At 44.9% G+C, this 18,867-nt stretch overlaps 1 protein-coding gene across 1 annotated transcript; it reads left to right on the top strand.

Moving 5' to 3' along the window:
• The first annotated feature begins 4,670 nt into the window (after positions 1-4,670).
• Positions 4,671-9,792, top strand: PIM3 (Pim-3 proto-oncogene, serine/threonine kinase). The gene is made up of 6 exons (XM_084206126.1): positions 4,671-5,234; positions 5,561-5,670; positions 5,823-5,873; positions 6,167-6,530; positions 7,872-8,048; positions 8,197-9,792. The coding sequence occupies exons 1-6, from the start codon at positions 5,153-5,155 to the stop codon at positions 8,379-8,381; spliced, it is 969 nt and encodes a 322-aa protein (XP_084062252.1). The 5' UTR covers positions 4,671-5,152; the 3' UTR covers positions 8,382-9,792.
• The last annotated feature ends 9,075 nt before the right edge of the window (positions 9,793-18,867 follow it).

Raw genomic sequence — 18,867 nt, 5'->3', positions numbered from 1 at the left:
TGTGGCTTCACAAGACACTAGTCAAAAGAAAAGCACTGGAGTTGCTGAAAGAAGTGGCCAAACAACTGATCTGTAGGACCTGGCAGAGTCATTCACATTTCTTATACACCTAATTTGTAAGTAAACAGTGAAATATAGCAGAAGCCTTCCTTAGCAGCACAGGGTATATATGACTGAGGTCAACAACAAAAAACAAGCATATGGGAGGTGGAAGTGGGGACACAATGAGTAGGAGGAGCACAGGAGCATTTCCTGGGCAAGCCAGGATGGAATTAGAGGGGCAATGCTTATGTACAGTTAAAATTGATGAAGGATGTCATGAGTAATGACACTTTTGCAGCAAAACAAGAGACTGAGAAAAATCTAGGCCAGCTGCTGAATACGACACACCACACAGGTATTCATTTTACTGTTTCTACTGGAATGGTCTATTCTCAGGGATCCCAGAGTTCCATGTAAAGCAGCAAGGATCAAGTCAGGGTCTAACTAAACAAGATAGAAATCTCATACATGTCCATGGGATTGGACAGGATACATCTGAGAGTGCTAAGAGTGACAGCAAAAGTCATTGGAAGGGCACTCTCAGTCCCTTGTGGAAGGTTACAGTGATCAGAGGAGGTTTCTAACAACTGGTAAAATGTTACATTTGTCTTAGGAAATTGCAAAAGGAAGATCTGGGTGATGAAAAGATGATCAACCTTCTCTCAGTTGCTGGGGCAACTACAGAGCAAGTACTCACAGAAATCATTACCACGACAACAAAAATGTTATTGAGAACAGCCATCTCAAATTTCCCAAGGACAAACTGTGTTTAGTTACCCTGAGTGTCCTCTACAACTACATTACAGGCTTCCCTGGGTGAGATTAGAGTAGGTGCTGTGCCCCTTGCCTGTAGCCAGAACTTTGATAGTTTTTCAGCATCTGCACCTGGGAAGACATAGGTATACTACAAAGTGCATTAAAAACTGGCCAGGTCATGGGCCTCAAAAGGTAGCTAATAACTGTTTCAAGTCCAATTAGCAGGTGATTCCAAGGGATGTTTTTTAGAATCAATAAAATAGCTGATACTATTTAACTTTTTCATCCATGACCTTTGGAAATACAAGGTGACACCAAATCAAGAGGGGCTGTTGATATACTGGAGGGTACAGCTGCTATTCAGACCTCATCTAGCTGAATAAATGCATAACACATACATCTGTATTGGACTTCCAAAAACGAGAATGCCAAGATCCCACATGTGGGACGGGACACAGTTAGGGAGAGTGCAGGCTGGAACTAACAGTTCCACAGGAGACCCAGAGGACCACAAACCAACAAAGTCAGCAGTGTGTGCCTGCAGTAATGAACACTGACCACATCTTGGAGTGCCACAGCCAGCAGGTCAAGGGACATGATTATTGCCCTCTCTTCAGCACAGATGAAGCCACATCTAGAGCACAGTGTTCAGTTTGTTCTCTTGCCAAATGAAAGAGAGACTGAAGAGAATCAAGCTAAGAGTCATTATGGAAGCTAGGAGTGCTGACATATAAGGAGGTTGAGTGACCTAGAAATACCAATATTCTTGTAAGTTTAATGGACATTTACTGCCAGAGCATTCTTAGCAGCATTCCTTATGGTCACATTTTGAGAACAGATACATTTTGGTAGTCCCATCCAACACTACAATGGCTATAAGTATATATTAGAGCCCATTAATGTCACTGGTGCAATACCTGATGATGTGCCACAGCAAATTTTGAGCTGGGTTCCATACAGACATTAAAAGGTAGCCTGAAGGTAGTCCTGTTCTGCAAGCAGAAAATTCCATGGATCTTCCATATTTCTGTGCCTGACAAACTCACTCCTGCTCAGGGACTGTTGCACAGAAAAATGTATCCTAAAGCAAACTGGCATCCTACTCATGAATGATTTTCCATTTATAGTTGCAAAGCCACTGTTAAAGTGGCCAAAACTATTTTATAAAATATTTCTGTAGCTATAATTGTTTAGGACCACTGAACTGCATGTTCCAAGCCAGATCAAAAGGAGCACCACAAACCCATGAAAGGCTTATGTGTAAAGACAGGGTAAATTCCATGTCTGGGATCCATCTGTAATTCTGTCAAACCAAGAGTGCTTGTAGCTGTATACAAATTAAATGTCTGTCTGCCAAAATTAAGTGAATGAGGAACAAATACCCCCTTATCACCCTTTTTTTCATTATTTTTACAGCAACTATCTTGATTTCTTTAATGTTAAATGCAAAATAACCTCCTTTTCACACTGGTGTGAAAATACAAATCAGATTGGGAGTCACATCAATGCCAGGATTGACCCCAGAAGTTTTAGATTACCATTTTGCTACAAATATATATGTGGAAAGGTATGTCATTTTTTTTTAATAGCTGATACAGCTGAAGATGTAGCTTAAATGCAACAGGATTTTGAGGGAACTGTATTATTTCCTAAACAGGTTCAAGGCAAATGTACCACTGATTTACTATAGATTGGCCACACACAGAGATGAATTTAAGCAATTCCAAATATAGTTGGAATGACAAGGCCTGATGTTTTTATATTTACAGACTAGTGATCCATGCATGATTTTTCATGCCTTGTCATGTAAAAAAAGCAGGAATTAGTAACAACTTGCAGTTTTAATACCCTAAATAATTAGCACTTACACATACTACACCTACTAATTTTTAATAATGTGATTTGAGACAGCCAAAAGGCAAGATCTAACATAAATTTAAAAAAAGAGGGGAAAAAAAGAGCCTTTTTATTGCTTTAACTCATAAATCCATATCATTAGCTTTAAGGAAAAAACAAATCCATAAACATGAAACCTCCTGAATTCCTCAGCTACTCAATAAACGCAATGGTTTATTTTGCCTCTGCAAATTGGTCTGTATGAGAAGCAGTAACGTTAATAGCCCAACAGATCTATCTTCAAAAAATACATTCTGGGACATGAAGGGTTGAAACTGCGCCTGCAAATTTGACCTTTACATCAGCTGGTCTAATCTAATAAAAGATATTACCTCTCCCTAGAAGTCCTTGCTTTGTTTATGGGCACGACCGCCCGAGATTACAGCAGTACTATTATCAGACAATGCCAACTGCTAGGCTCTCCCCGAGAGCGCCGGCTGAGAGGGGCTGCCAAAAACACCCTCACGTCAGGGATCCCCGCTGAGCTCCGCTCCCTCCGACTCCGCTGCTTTTCCCCGCCGCGCACCGGGCCGCGGTGGATGACAGGGCGGCGGTGGGAGGCAGGGCCGCCGTGGGTGACAGGGCGGCGGTGCCCGGCGATGACAGGGTGCGGAGGGGCGGCCGCCAAGCTGTCTGCAAACGGCGAGGTGCTGCCGGCCTGAGCGCCAGCCCTGGCAGCGCATCTGGGCTGGGCTCTAAGTTGCTGCTGGAGCGGTTATGAAGATATTGTTGCCCATCCAGCATCGCAATTTCTAAAGCAGTCGCCCACAGCTTTGGTGGACAGACACTCGGCAAGATGCCCGCGGGCTTCTCCCTCCGCCTGGGCGCCCCTAACTGTCTCGGTGTCCCTTCGGAAAAGGCCGGAGCCGCGGGCCGGACAGCAGTGGAGGCCGGAGCGCGGTGACCGGCGCGGCCTCAGGGCACAGTGACCCCCGCGAGCTCGGTGGGACGGCACGCGCCCCCATTCCTGTTGATGCAGCGCCCCCTGCGGGGCGGGCGGCGGGCGGCGGCAGCAGCGCCGGGCAGTGGAGCAGCTCCGTGCCCTCTCCAGGCGCGGCGCCTCGGCGGGGCGGGAAGCGCTCAGCTCCTCCGAGCTGCGCCGCCAGGACGCCGGCGCCCGCCGTCGCGCCGCACCGGCCCCGCGGGGCTTCCGCACAGGGGAGGTGACTGACAGAGGCAGGCGCGGAGGGCAGGCGCCGGCGTCCCCCCGCGCTGGCACGGGGCCGAACTGCGCCGAGGCGAGAGGGCAGCGCTGGGGAGGAGGAGAAATCGCCGCGGAGGGCGAGGGAGCGCGCCGCGTGCTCACTGGGGAGCACCGGCTGCCAAATGAGCGGGCTCCGACCACCATGCCGGGGTTGCTGGAGCCCCAGGCGGACTGCGGAGAGACTCGGCCCACCGTGCCCCGGCGCTGTTGGCGCCCCGCCCCCGCGCAGCCCCGGACGCGGGGGCTCGGAGCGACCTTCCCGCAGCCCGGGGCGGGGCGCGCCCGGCGCGCCGCGGCATTCCCGCCCTGCCGCCGCCTGGCCGCGCGCCGCATGCAAATGAGGGCTCTCCTCATTGGGCCGCACCGGGAGCCCTTTGAAAGGGCGCCTGGCGATTGGCCGCGCGGCAGCGTTAACGCACACGGGAGAATCTCCCCCCCGCCCTTTTTTTTTTTTTTTTTTTTTTTTTTTTTTTTTTTTGCCGCTGATGTGTGATGCGTTCCTCTCAGACGATGTGTAACTCTGCGCGCCGGTTACTACAGAACAAGTAGTTCCCAGCCCCCCGCCCTCCCCGTGTCCGCCCGTGCGGTGGGGCGGGATAGGGCGCTGCAGTCACGGCCGCCGCCCCGCGGGGGCTCCGGCGCAGAGGGGAGGGGGCGGCGGGGACGGCGGGGAGAGGTGTTTCCCCCCCCTCCCCCGCGGAGGGATATTCTCGGCGCGCTCGCCGCACTCTGCCCGCACCAAAATATTGGGAGTTAAGAGGCGGCTCGGCGGCGCCGCCGGCTCAGAAGCGCGCGGGCAGCTCGGCGGCGGCGCGGTCTGTCCTCCGCCCGCCACGGCTCCACTGCGGCGCCCAGCCCGCTCCTGCTACCGCGGCTCCCGCAGGGGCGGGCTCCACGCGCGGAGCCGAAGCCCCCGGACTTGTTTGCCTCCGCGGAGGGCTATAGTTCTGCCTGTGCCTGCCTGCGCCCCGAGCGGCTTTCGCCGGCTGGAAGAAGAAACGCGGGAGCGGCGCGTTCGCTGATTGCGTTTCTCCGGAGGACTTTGTGCGACCGACACTTGGACTACTGCCGGCGGGGACGGACCCTCAAGGACTTCGCGGGTTCCCGCTCCCGGCCGTAGAAGGAGCCGCGCAGAAGCTTTCGGCGGCCCGCCGCCCTCCGGCTCCGGAGAGAGGAGAGCCGCGCCGAGCCGAGAGGACGCCGGCGGAGCTGCCGCGGGGAACTAACTCGACGTTTTCCTTCCCCCCTCGGAAGATGTTGCTTTCCAAGTTCGGCTCGCTGGCGCACATCTGCAGCCCCAGCATGGACCACTTGCCGGTGAAGATCCTCCAGCCAGGTACGAGGCTGGGGTGTCCCTGCCAGCGGCGCGCCGGAGGGGCGCGGACCGGCCCTGCGTTACCGGGGCGTTGGGCTCGTCTCGCAACTCCCGGAGCTGCGTTTATTTTTATTTTTTTTTCAAATATTTTTTAACAGAAAAAGATTTTTTTTTTTTAAATAAAGCCTTGGTCTGAATCTGGGCAGCGCACACAGTATGGGTCTGCCAGACAGAGCATTTATGGGGTTTTTTAACATTATTTATTATTATTATCATTATTACTATTATTATTCGGGTGCAGCGCGGTTGCGGACATTAACGCGGGTTTTTCCCTCTTGTTTACGCAGTGAAAGTGGAGAAGGAGCCCTTTGATAAAGTCTACCAGGTGGGCTCCGTGCTGGGCAGCGGGGGCTTCGGCACCGTGTACGCAGGGAACAGGATCGCCGACGGGCTGCCGGTGAGGCGCGGGGCGCCCGGGCGGGGGCGGCGGGCGGCGGGCGGGAGCGTGGCGCGGGAAGCGGCGGGCGCGGCCGGCCCGGCCCTCGGCGGCGGGGCGCAGGCTGAGCCCGCCCCGCCGCTCACGGCGCCTCCGTTTTCCACACTCCGCAGGTCGCCGTGAAGCATGTGGTGAAGGAGCGGGTGACCGAGTGGGGCACCATTGTAAGTACCCGGGGGGGCTCCGGGGGTGCCGCGGGGCTCCGCCGTGGCGAGGCCATTGTGTGGGCGGTGGGGCCCGCCCCGCTGGCGCGGCCTCTGCGTCGGGAGGGAATTTGGCGGGGGTTCGCCGCCGCAGCGCCGCGCCCGCCCCTCGGACTGCGGCAGCGGCAGAGGGGGCCCGCCGGCCGCGCCCTCCTCCCCGCCCTGCACGCCCTCCCCGCCTCCTTCCCCTCAGCGAGGGGGTGCCCCGGGCCGCGCCACCCCCCCCGCTAACCCGCGCCCCTTTTTCTGCCCAGAGCGGCATCATGGTGCCCCTGGAGATCGTCCTTCTCAAGAAGGTGGGCTCCGGCTTCAGAGGGGTCATCAAGCTGCTAGACTGGTACGAGCGGCCCGACGGGTACCTGATCATCATGGAGCGGCCCGAGCTGGTGAAGGACCTGTTCGACTTCATCACGGAAAAGGGTGCCCTGGACGAGGAGACGGCCCGCGGGTTCTTCCGGCAGGTGCTGGAGGCGGTGCGCCACTGCTACGGCTGCGGCGTGGTGCACCGGGACATCAAGGATGAGAACCTGCTGGTTGACCTCCGCACGGGCGAGCTGAAGCTCATTGATTTTGGCTCAGGGGCCCTCCTCAAGGATACAGTCTATACCGATTTCGACGGTACGTGCCTCCCACCCTTCCCGTGCCCCTCGCGGGGTGATGCCCTCCCTAGAGTTGCCGCTTAGCCCCTTTCCAGTGACCAGTCACAGCAAGCACAGCCCTTGGTGCGGGGGTTCATATCAGGTCTATCGGTAATGGAAACCTGTGGACCCGAAGCCGCTTAGGGGTGTTCAGTTGCGTAGGAAAGAAGCGATTCCAGGCAGTGACGCAGCAGTTTATGTTTCCCTGTCTTGGAAAAACCGGGGTTTTTTTCCTAGAGGGCGATCTGTTTACATGGAGGTTTTGCCAGTGTCGGATGTTTCCATGTGTGGATATGCAGTTTTTATATGCGGTGTTTTTTTTAACTCGGAGTGGTACCTCCCCCGCTCCCATTCTGCCAGTGTCCTGGAAATCCCGCATTGCAGATTTTAAAGCGATGGGGACAAATGCACTCCCTCGAAATTACTTGCTACAGCGGCTGGGCTCGATGCTTTAGAGGTGGGAAAGCTGAACATAAGCCAGCATGTGACCAGAGGCAGCATTTCCCCCAGTCCTTGGAGTACGACTGATGTAACACCGGGGTCTCGCTGCCCCCCTCCGCCCCCAGCTGCCGCACTCACATCTGTTTGTTGTGAAACCCGAAGCCCTGCCGCACGTGACCCTCGGCATCACGAATTCCCCGTTTTGTTTGGTATCCAAGGAGCCCTCGGACACCGGAGGGAGGAGAAGGGGGGCGAGTTGGGAAAAGCTGCCGCATAGAAGCCCCGGGGGGAGGCCTTAAAAACATAGAAATCGTAAGCGGCCCCATTTTGTTTACTGCCCTGTGGAATTGGATAAAGCAGATTAGCCCCTGTAATGCGGGCAGACCTGAGTTTCACCTTCTTGTCGCCCTCTCCTCCTCCCTGCCAGCCCCCTTTGTCCTTTTGTGTCTATTTTTGGTGTGATGCTGCAGACGCCACGTGGTCAGTGAAAGGGAGCTTGCCTCAGTAAACAGTCAGCTGATGGGGCTGTGTTATTCCTTGCAACAAAATAGAACAACCGGATGGGCCAAGTCTGTTATGGTGTAACGCTGCAGATGACCTGAAATTACACTGCTAATGGCTTTGGCTTGTGAAAAACTTAAAGCTGTTTAGTTTTCTGGGTTTGGTGTTGGTTTTTTTGGGGTTTTTTTGGGGTTTTTTTTTTGTTTGTTTTTTGGGTTTTTTTTTTTTGTTGTTGTTGTTGTTGTTTTTTGGTTTTTTTGTTTAATTCCTAAATGTCAAGTTTTTGAATTTAATTTAGTTCTGCCAGAAGGAGCTGAATAATGGGGAAACACTTTAAACCTTTACACTAATTGTGTTGGTTTTTTTTTTTTTCTTTCAGGAACGAGAGTATACAGCCCTCCAGAATGGATCAGATACCACAGATACCATGGGCGGTCAGCAACAGTGTGGTCTCTGGGAGTTCTGTTATATGACATGGTGTGTGGAGACATCCCTTTTGAGCAAGATGAAGAAATCTTGAGGGGGCGATTATACTTCAGGAGAAGAATTTCACCTGGTAAGTTCTACAGAAGTCAAATGGGTTTTTTGGTTTTGGGTTATTTTAATGGTCTTGTACACGTGAGCTTGTGTGGGTGGATTTTTACTGAGGATTGTCTTTTTTTTTTTTTTTTTTTTCCTAATATGGTTTTCTTTTTTTCTTACAGAATGTCAACAACTGATCAAATGGTGCCTTTCACTGAGGCCTTCAGACAGACCAACACTTGAGCAGATTTTTGACCATCAATGGATGCACAAATCTGAAGTAGTGAAGTCTGAGGACTGTGACATAAGGCTACGGACCCTTGATACTGATGTATCTAGCACAAGTTCAAGTAATGAGAGTCTGTGAATTACTAAGGACCTCGCACTGGGAGGGGGAGCTTCAAGCAGAAAGACCACAGTGCTGCTGCCAATACGTAGGAGGGGCTAGAAAAATGCATTCATTATTCTGTAGTTGAATCTTTGTCTGAGGGACTTGATTTTGTTTTCCCCCTTTGCTGGTTTCTGCTTTGGAATGAGAGATTTCCTTTGGAAACGCTGATGTTTGGGAGTTGCAGGCCAGTACTTAGTCAAAGACTGACCTTATTAAGAAAGCAGTGACCTCTTGAATACATGGTAAACTTTTTTGCTCTCATAGAGCCTGGACTAGATTTTATTTGCTTTTGAGTGCCTTTTTGAAAGCTGCTTCAGTGGGACTTTCTTTTTTGAGCTGTCTATGTCCAAAGAAGATCCAGTTCATTATAGGAATTCGCTCCCTTTAGACTCAGTGCTGGGGGAAGCAGCTCCTATGATGCATTGGAGAACCTGTTCGGTGATTGAATGAAGTAGTCCCATCCACTGGTGATGGAATACTTGAACACTGACATTTCACTCCTGCCCCCCTGCCCTTTACAAATCCAACCCACCTCTGCTGCTCAAAATATTTCCTATAGCCTGCACAGAAATATGAACAGGTATATCGGCTTCTTTATCAGAAACATTTATTCATGTTTCCTTTTATCATCTCTACCATTGGGCATGAGAAGCCCCTTTCTCAACTCCCCCCAGCCTTTTGTCACCCTGCGAGTCTTAAAGTATGTATGGGCATGTTGAATGCACAATCAATGCAATATTCAAGGACTTCTACTTTTTTTTTTTCCATACCTGTATAATGTGTTTATGTAAAACTTGGTTTTTCCCGTGTACTATACAGTTATTTATTGTTTGGATTTTAGAAGACCTCCCACAGTTTTCAACTGTGGCTATTTATTTGGTTAATTTATTTGGTTAGAGTTATTCAACACTGTGCTTTCCCCTCCTTCTCTCCATGGGAATTCTAGTGGTTTGCCCATGGCACTTTTTTTTCTGCATTCCTGTCAACTTTTGGTTACAAAAAAATAAAAATAAAAAAAATTTCTGACCTTACCAGTTTTTTGTTGGAAGATGGGAAATTGTTGTACAAAGTCTAATTTAAGGGAAATAGAATGACTTTTTAAAGTTAGTCAGTATGCCTTTTGTCTGGTATTATTGTACCAGAAGTGTAAAGTAATGCTGTTTGGAAGGGTTTTAAATTATTGACATTGTACAGTCTCCGTGCATTGGCTCTGGAAGGTAGAGTGGCAGAGTCATAAACCTTAATTTATTTTAATAGCTGTGTTTCTGTGATCTGGTTGCATTTATGCAGCTTGGATTTGGATTTTTTTCTTCTGTTTAACGGTGTGAAATGTATGGAGATCATATTTTTTATACAGGTATTTCAATTAAACTTTTTGTATATAACAGTTCTGTGTTTGTGTATTTACTTTTACCTTCATTGTTACTTGTGATGAGCTGGGAAACACGCTCTGTTACCATCTCAAGCCTTGTTAAAGGCCTGCAGCAGTTGAGCCGGAGTTAGAAGAAGGTCTATGCCATTAAGCAGTGACCATTTTCAAAGAATTAAGCAATCCTTCACCTGAGCTCTATCTACTCCTCAATCACTGCGTTTGATGTTGGACTGGGGAAGGAGTACAATACAACAGCACTAATGGCCTGCATAAAAGGGAATTGGCCCTGTAATTGTGGGACTTTTACCTCTGTAAACACGGAATATCAGTGTACTTGTCCTTCAGTATAACAAGGAAGGAGTTCTGTAGCTGCTGGTGGTTACTGTTTTCACAGTTGATATGTTTACTTTCCATTACATTCAGTTTCCTTCTTCCCACTTGCACCTTCCTTCTGGGGCTGGGTGAGGACTTCTGGTAAAGGACAGCATTCTTTGGGATCAGGGTGATTGTTTTCCTTCAACGCCCTTAGATTATCAAAGACTTGTGCGTCTGTCACTTGATGGAGTGTGACACAGGGGAGCATGTGCCATTCTCACCTACAGCAATGGACAAGAGAAATGTCCTCAGTATTTATCTTCACTCGTTGGGAGTCAAGTCCTGCAGATTAAGGATTTCATCCCCGTTTCTCTGTAGCCAGAGACTTACCTGACTTGGTCTTGTTGCGGGGGTGGTAGGGATTACAAGGTTTAACTACTGCAGAGGGATCTACAAGGTATATTTAAGGATGTGTTCAGTATTAAAGGTGCTTTGTAGTTGTCACAGTTAAGGGCTAGGCTTGGAATCTTAGTTTTATGTTATTTCCCTTTCTGGGGATCTTTTTTCCAGCTCATCTGCTATTATTTTGGTTCCTGTGGGTAATATCTCGCTGGCATCACATCAAGCTCCTGATGCTAACTAGTTTAGACTCAGAATGCCAATAGATAGCAGGAGGTAAATCTGAAGAAAAAAGACCATTTTTAGTCTGTGCCCTTTTCTGATGACACAGAGAGAAGGTGTGTAGCCTTTTCTTGGCTGTAGAAAGCAAGCTCAAATTACTCTAGTTAGGGAAAAAAAGCCCTAACCACACTTCTGTCAGTCAATTTATCTTCTACGTTTTCTGTTTTTGTTCCTTTTTTATTTTAGACTTGTTTCCCCAGTTTTTAATGAAAATCTGTATATATGCTAAACCTAGTCCCTGAAAATTCAGTTCCCTATTGTTGGAACTGTATTCACAGAAATAAAAGATTCTACAGTTAAGATTGCCTAGAAAAATCACAGTGTCATATCATATGAGAAGAACACTTAAAAGTGAATATTTAGAGTTTTGCTTTGGAATGAGAAATTCCTTTTGCTTAAGAAGGGAGGATTCAGGTATGCTACAGGAGAGATGATCCCAGCACCTAGTGCATATCTTTAGGGAAACATGTTTCTAACCACAAGAGGTCCCTGGAGAAATTCCAGTAGCTGACAGTAATTAACATCTTCCACTCCAGTGACTTCACATGTTCACAGCTGTTCAGAGGGATGGCAGCAGGGTTGTATGGGTGAGCTTCAAAGGGCTACCAGAAAAGCGATTCTAAAAACACATTTCCAAAGCTATTGTTGATTGCTGAGCCAGGGACTTTCAACATTTCCACAAGAGCTGATGTTACTTTCCTTAGCTTCACTGAGAATCAGAGTTGAAACGCTCTGTTTTGAAACATAAAAACTAGGTTTTCACCTTTTGCTACTGAGGCAAAATGCATTAAAAGGATAAAGGTCAAAAGGACACGGGCACGAGTGCTGACTCCCCTCTGGGATTAGCTCAACATAAAAGGTGCACTTTCAGAGCTGCACAGGCAGCTTTGGTTGTGAAACTCCCCTGCACACTAATAGAAGCCATGTGGCTGAAACACCATATACTGAAAGTAATGATTTGTAAAAACAGCTTTTCATTACAGTTGAAAGTTGGAAAATGATGTGTTAATACAGTTCCATTAGCTGAGTGTTTCTGCCAAAATGAGCAAGTCAGTGACAGCTCTTGGTTTCTCCTGTGCTTCTATCTGATATTAATACCATTAAATGTTATTTCTCTGGGATCCTCCTCTTCATACTCTCTCCCCACTAGGTTGGTTTCACACAGCACAAAGCTTGAAAAATAAAATTCAGCAGGTCATTCAAAACACTATAGTTTAAATCAGGGCCTGTTTTAACCTTGAAAAATTGATTTAACAATACTCATACCTATGTATGTATGCTACTGGCTTCATAATAGATATTTTAAATAAATTCTAATATTGAAATATCTTTAACAATGTAGTGTTTTGTGTAATTCATATCCTGATTAAAGCTCATTTCCCTGAGTGCGTAAGCATACACTCTATTATTTTCTTTCTCTCTTTTTGTTAACTGAGCTTATATTTACTGAAACAGCTGAATAAGAGCCCTTTGAAAAAAACAATCAAAAGATGTTAGGAAGATTGACTAGGGTGTGTTCCCACCAAACACTTATGGTTCTCTCTCAGTGGTTTAGTGACCTCTGTTGGTGAAATTATAGAACATGTTCCAAAAATAATGATGCATAAATTGGGGAGATTTTAAAGCACTGCTGGCTGATATTTTTAGATATGAGTGAGTATGGCTGATACTTAATTATCCCATAATGCTTGAAGGGATATTTCACAAAAAATTAAAAAATTAAATTACTACAAATGCAAAAATAACTTCTTGATAAAAATGAGAGAAGGGATTATATATTCAAAAGGTTGTCAAATCTGCATCTGATGTTACAGTGCTAACCTGCCTGGTGTGCCCCAGTCACCTACATGACTCTTGGCACGAGCGTTTACAACCATATTAGCCCTCATTCTTCCACTTCATTTCAGCAACCAGGAGAGTCACTTGTCTTCTGGCATGCAGATGGGCAATAATTCTCAGTGGTGTAACTAGACAACAGAGTGTTGTGGCCCTAACAGCCTCCTATTAGTGGAACTTTACTAACAGCAGTTGATGCCACAATTTGTGGCAGACGTCAAGATGACAGCGTTTTAGTTTTGTTGCAATACAGTTTTCTCTGCTTGCAAATTTGCAATTACTGACTTTCATGGTTATCTGTGATTTAAAAATGTAATATGCTTTTGCCTACAGTGTTTCTTCAGGTAGCTGATTTACCAGAGCCATATTAAGCTTTGGTTATATTGCAGAACTGCTGAACAAAGTGATAAGGAGGCCACAAAACTGTGCAACTAAAAATTAATTTTAATCTGTATAAGACAGGATTCCTAATTATTTTCAAAGAATGTTTGTCTCATAACTGGTGAATTCATGTTATCACTAAAAAATGGGTCCACATAGACATACTAACTCTTTTTTTGATGAAGAGAAGTGACTAGAGAACTCTGGAGCTGAGGTGTAACTCAAGACAAAATGAGGAGCAGAAACATACATCCATTAAATTCTTGCAGATATTTTCTTAGCTTGCAATTCCACCCCTGTTTTTCCAATAAATTTAAAAGGTATTCAATCTTTCTGTCCTTTACTGTTCGTAATTATTATTTGTAATACAGCCTGGCACACTCAAGTTTTAAGAAACATTAAGTGGTTTGCCATACTCTGATAAAATCGGCATGTTTATATGTCAGATGCTAGGGTTTCCTTTTCCTTAAAATGCTGTGAAGGAAATTACTTGTCTGCGGAAACATTCTGCTTACATAATAATATAAATTCAATATAGGTCTCAGATTAGCTGTGTTTAAGCTCTAATTAATATGGTCTTAGTAAGAACGTTATCTATTATGGCTAATACTCTGCTAATTGACTACACAAACCATTATGTAAAAAGCTGCTTATACTAGTCCACTAAGAGAATTAGTGAGATGCATACTTTGACTTGCACTGTTTCTCAGGTAAGTCTGTGTTAAACATCAAAATTAGAATTAAGTCATAGTCAGAAAAGTGACTTGTGGATCAATATGATTCTTTTGTTTACTACTATTGACTCAGCAGTCACTTTAAGTCTCCAATTAGGAGTACAGAAAGATTACAGAAAATTATACTGAAAACTGAAGTATTTTGGTATTTTGCTCTATTATGTACAGAATCCTGAAGCAAATGTTTTATTATTTCATGAATAGCTGTCTGCAAGGTGGATTTCTTTTTTTTTTTTTTTTTTTTGGACTGTAAGTTAGTGCTACTGAAAAAAATGCACTTTTGTAGAAATAAAAAAAGTTTTGCTTGAGAAACTTACTCTGGTAATTATGAATGGCCTGGTTTCAGGGCTGAAGTTTCTCTCTCCCCTTTTCTGCTTCCTTTCTTTTAGGACCGGAAAATATAAGCATCAAATATCAGTCTATTTGAATTAAAACATATAAATATGTTAACAAGCATAAAAGATTGGAGTGATGATTCCCCATATAGTATTTCTTTTCCAGAAATTTCCAATCTTAATATAGTCATAAAAGGGAAAAGTCTCTTTCAAATATCATCCTAAGGAAAGATGTCCATTACCTGCGGGGAAATACTTCCGTGTTCAGACTCCATGCAAAGATTTTGGGGTAGAGATAGGGGAGGAGAAGAAGAGGGTAGTTTGTTTGTTTGTTTGTTTGTGTTTTTTATAATGTCTAAGTAATATCAAAATCCTTAAAATATAAAGATTTACCAGCATAGAAAAATATAATATATCACTGCTTTGCAGAGGGAGATTTATCTATTGTCTAGGCAAACATAAATGGTTAAAAAACTTAATCAACATGAAGGCAGATTAAGTTGTGGTAAGGAAGAGTTTTATATCTGTAAGGCTAGCTGAACACCAGAGTAAACAGACTGTGTAGTATAGTAAATCAATATTTTTAGAAACAAGCACTTTTCAGAAATCATCTAGAAGATACAGCTATTTTTAAATTACCTTCAATTTCTTCAGCCTAATGATCTTGAATTACAAAGACAGATTTCAATCACAACATTCATCTGCTTCTTGAACCAATATAAAATTTATTGACAGCTGGTTTTGCTACTGGCAAAACCAAAACTTTTTAATGCAGATTTGACCTAATCAACAGCAGTAGTGAAAGATTTTCTCATGATGGTGAGGCTACTGACAGGGGCTACTGACCTTTTCTCATAGCCAGCATCAGCTAAATTGTTCCTCCCAATATCCTTTCCTTTTGCTGGTGCATTGGTATTAAGATCAATAAACTGATCTGTCTGATAGCAACCCAGCAAAAATGAGGGAATATGCACAACTGCTTGGGTCTGGGATGTGATGGAAGAGAGATGGTATTGCTGAAGAAAGGAAATGTGTAATAATGAAATTTTCTTTAGTCAGTACCATCAAGCATACACCCTAGTTTCTATTTGATAACTTCTGCAACAAGGAATTTGTAAAGAACATGACAAATCTTGCTATTTTTAACCTCACATGCAAATTATTTTAAGTGGCTTTTCTTCAAAGCAGGTGCTGAGCATTTTTTTGTGAGGCATCAAGCGCTGATGAAGTGAAAGAACTCAGGTCACTCAGTATCCTACACAGGTCAAAACTTAATTCATTACCATATTTATATATCTCAACAGTATGCCCTACTTTTTAACCAGCTTCACAGGTACATTTACAAATGAGAAAATACATTAAACATTTCAAAATTGTTAATCAATGACAAGGATTTACATCTATTCATGAAGAAAAGATAAGTTGCAGTGAGAAAAAGTAATGCAAATGATTGAGATATAATTGCATTTATCGTTTTATCTCAAGCTCTATGATTTTCCTATTTCTCTGTCATTTTCAGTCTCCTCAGCAGGCATGGGCTCCACTGTCCTCTCCAGGATATTTTTATTCAATATTCACAGTTTAATATGTAGGATTCCAATATACTTAAACGAAAACTTCTGCAACTGATCTTGAAAACCTTGGTTAGTCCCTATCTAAACCATAATTTTTGAGTGCATTTTAAAGATGCACTGTTCCCAGTTTAGTGCTAGTTGTGATGATGCACTCAAGTGGCTCTAATAGCCGAGGATCACCATTTCCCCTCACAACTCCCAGCCAAAATACTCTTGGTGGTATGGAATCCAATTCTTCAGTTCTTGTCCAAAAACTCCCATCATTTCAAGAACAATTTTGACTGCGTGATGACTACAGAGATATCCCTTAACTTTTGACAAGAGAGTCTGCCCTAGAGAGAAAATAAATAAGAAAGCCTGAAGCTGTAAAGGAAACCTCTCCTGCAATTGTGAAAAGCAGTAAAAAAAGAAGAAAGATTCCCTTCTGTCTTTCAGAAGTTATAGCTGCACCTCTCTGTAAGACAACAACTGCTATTTGGAAAGCAGGGGCAAGGTAACTTGAGAGAAAAGCAGAGCATAAAAGTTATGTCAAAACCCAAGTCCTTGATGGCATTTTTGTTAGTACCACAAAGAGCAGTTGCTCACCCCTGAGAGTAGCTCAATTGGTTAGAGCATGCTAACCAACACCAGTCCTCTCTCCCCATGTAACTGTCTGTTGGTGTGAAAAAGGGTTCACAACAATGTTGATCAGAATTTGTACCTCTCTTTTCCTCTGCCAAACAGACTTTCAGTGTCACCAACTAGTGGCACAATCCAGCTCCTTTTATGGCCTGTGTCAAACTCCTACTGATACAGGTGATGAGAGGAACATTGGTGAGTCACAGTTTCAGAACAAATAATACACATTTTCATACTCTTTAGTAAGTAATATCCTCATTATTTAGTATTATTTTTAAACTAGTGTCATCATGCCAAAAACTGCACTGGTGCCAGTGGTTCTTTTCACCCAGAGAGTTTTCCACGGTCCTTTAGAGACTTAGTTCACTCATTACGAATATATATATATGATGACAACTTTTGTTTACATCTTACTGCCATCTTATAACTTTCTTAATTCCAGAACAAAGTCATATAGTTGACCACACTGAATATTTAGCCAAGTTATTAACAGACCTGAAATTATTTACTCTGACAATTTTTTATGTTTTCTTCTAAAATTGAGTTTCTTTAATGGAAATTTCAAATGACGTAAGTTCATATATATGGCCATCTATATATTTAATAGTTTGAACTCTTACAGTAGGTTTTCTCTAATGAACAGATTAGTTAAGCTGAACCTCGTGACAGCTGAGCACCACAAATGGTGGTCATCAAGGCAGTATTAAAAAGTCATAAAGAATCCCTGGACAAACACAAGATTATCAGAAGTGCACATTAAGTTCTCCCAGGTCTTGCAGGTGGCCAGTACAAGCCTTATGTGGCACTGGTGACAAACTGGAATGGAAGATACTTCAAGTAGCATAGCAGTAAGGCATCAAACGACTTGGTGCTGCTTTTCTGCAGGGAAAGATTATCACGCACAGAAAGCACACGTTTGTTCTCTAATACTGTACTTCCGCACTCCAGCTGCTAAAACTGTTCCTCCTCCCATCGAATGTCAATCCCTCCCCAAGCCTGCCCCTTTCTCTAGAAGTTTCCCTATCAATTTTGCTTCCTTTGAAACCCCATTGGTTTGTTTAAGTTATTCTCCTCCCCTGTAGTCCCCTATTGGTTTAAACACTGTATTCCCCACCTTATGTTCCAACCCTAATTTCTCCCAATTGGTCAAAGATTGTATCCTACCCTGGAGCCTCCTCTCCTTTATAAGCTGATATATGGGTTTGAGTATGTCTTTCTGTCCCTGAACCTCCGGAAATAAACTTCTTTGGGAACCATGCATTAGGCCTCTCCCTGATGGTTGTCCCTGCCCTCGGCGCAGTCCGCAGTCACCCGTGCCGTGGAGCAGCCGAGCCCTGCGGCCGCACCCCGGGCGGCCTTCTGAGGGCGGCCCGCTCGGGCTGCCGGGGTCAGAGCTGGCCGGGCCGGAGAAACCCGACCCGGCAGCATCGACGCCCTGGGTAGAAGTTTCTAGAGGGAGGGGATGGGCTGTCGAGTGAAGGATGGCACTCCGGGGAGGGGTTAAGGGAAGGGTTCCGCCACTTTGGGGGAACAGGGTGAGGGGGTGGGGAGGGCGACATTAAAAGGATGGGAGGAGGCGGCAGGGGCAGAACCATTCCGACAGGGGGGAACTGGGATAAACCAAAGCACAACTTAATGCGACTAAAACGTACAATAACACAATGCAACAGAAACATTTGTGTAGAAATGAAAGTATCTTGACATATCTAGATGAACATTTACAATGCAGTTAACTGACTCAAGTTAATGCAATCAACTCAGAGAAGCAAAACACTCCAGAATCACAGACGACAGCTAAGAGATTGTCTAATCAAACCTTCTGCAAGTACATTTTCCCAGGTAAATTTTTCAACTAACAGCTCTTTGAGAACTATGGACGATAAAAAGTGGTTCATTTTCTTTTTTGTCGCTAGTTTTATGTAAAGTCTGTTTGGGAACATTTGTTGGAGTGCCTGTTACCCCAATTTAGCTGGTATGGTTTCAGTTTTCAACTGAAACCCTGGTCTGGGTTGGTTGATCAGTACTTACCACAGCCTGATCTCTGGTTCTCATGTATATTTCCATGTAGATTTGCTTTAGAAGGTGATTTGCTTATTTAAAGAGCAATATGGGGTATGAAAGGGTTAAGTAAATGTATGCTTTGCAACTACAGTAGTGGTCATTTTAGATAGGTAAATGTGTTTTAAAAATCACAAAGTGAAGAAAAGTTGCAATGGCATCTTTGTTTGAGTACATCTGCTCACTGGTTACCTAAAACTTTAGAGCAGCTACTTGCAACAGACTTATCCTGCACATGTATTTCAGTCTAACCATCTCAAAAACTAACTGGGGTATGTTGTACAAATTTTGGCTACAGGCTGGCCTGCATATGCTGCTGTAATTTATACAGTTGATTACCTTTCACTTTTTCAAGGATATTAACTGGCATGAACCTTCATTTTTTTCATTTCCAGTAATTAATTCCCTGTAGAGAGTGACTGAAAATGCGAAACAAAAACTTTTAATCAGAAATTATTAGAGTTGTCTTGTCAGCCGTCTGTTAATCACTGTGCATTTTTGTATAAGGAGTGAAAATTGTATTAAACCTTATACTTAATTAAAACATATTGTTTCCAT

Source organism: Fringilla coelebs, assembly GCF_963513975.1.
Source record: "Fringilla coelebs genome assembly, chromosome: 5".
Classification (NCBI taxonomy): Eukaryota; Metazoa; Chordata; class Aves; order Passeriformes; family Fringillidae; genus Fringilla; species Fringilla coelebs.
The sequence above is the reverse complement of the archived record's forward strand: the minus strand, read 5'-3'. Positions and strand labels throughout refer to the sequence as shown.

Coding starts and splice junctions, on each gene's coding strand:
- PIM3 (XM_084206126.1), top strand. CDS start 5,153: ATGTTGCTTTCCAAGTTCGGCTCGCTGGCGCACATCTGCAGCCCCAGC. Junction 5,235..5,560: donor GGTGAAGATCCTCCAGCCAG/GTACGAGGCTGG, acceptor TTGTTTACGCAG/TGAAAGTGGAGAAGGAGCCC. Junction 5,874..6,166: donor TGACCGAGTGGGGCACCATT/GTAAGTACCCGG, acceptor TTTTCTGCCCAG/AGCGGCATCATGGTGCCCCT.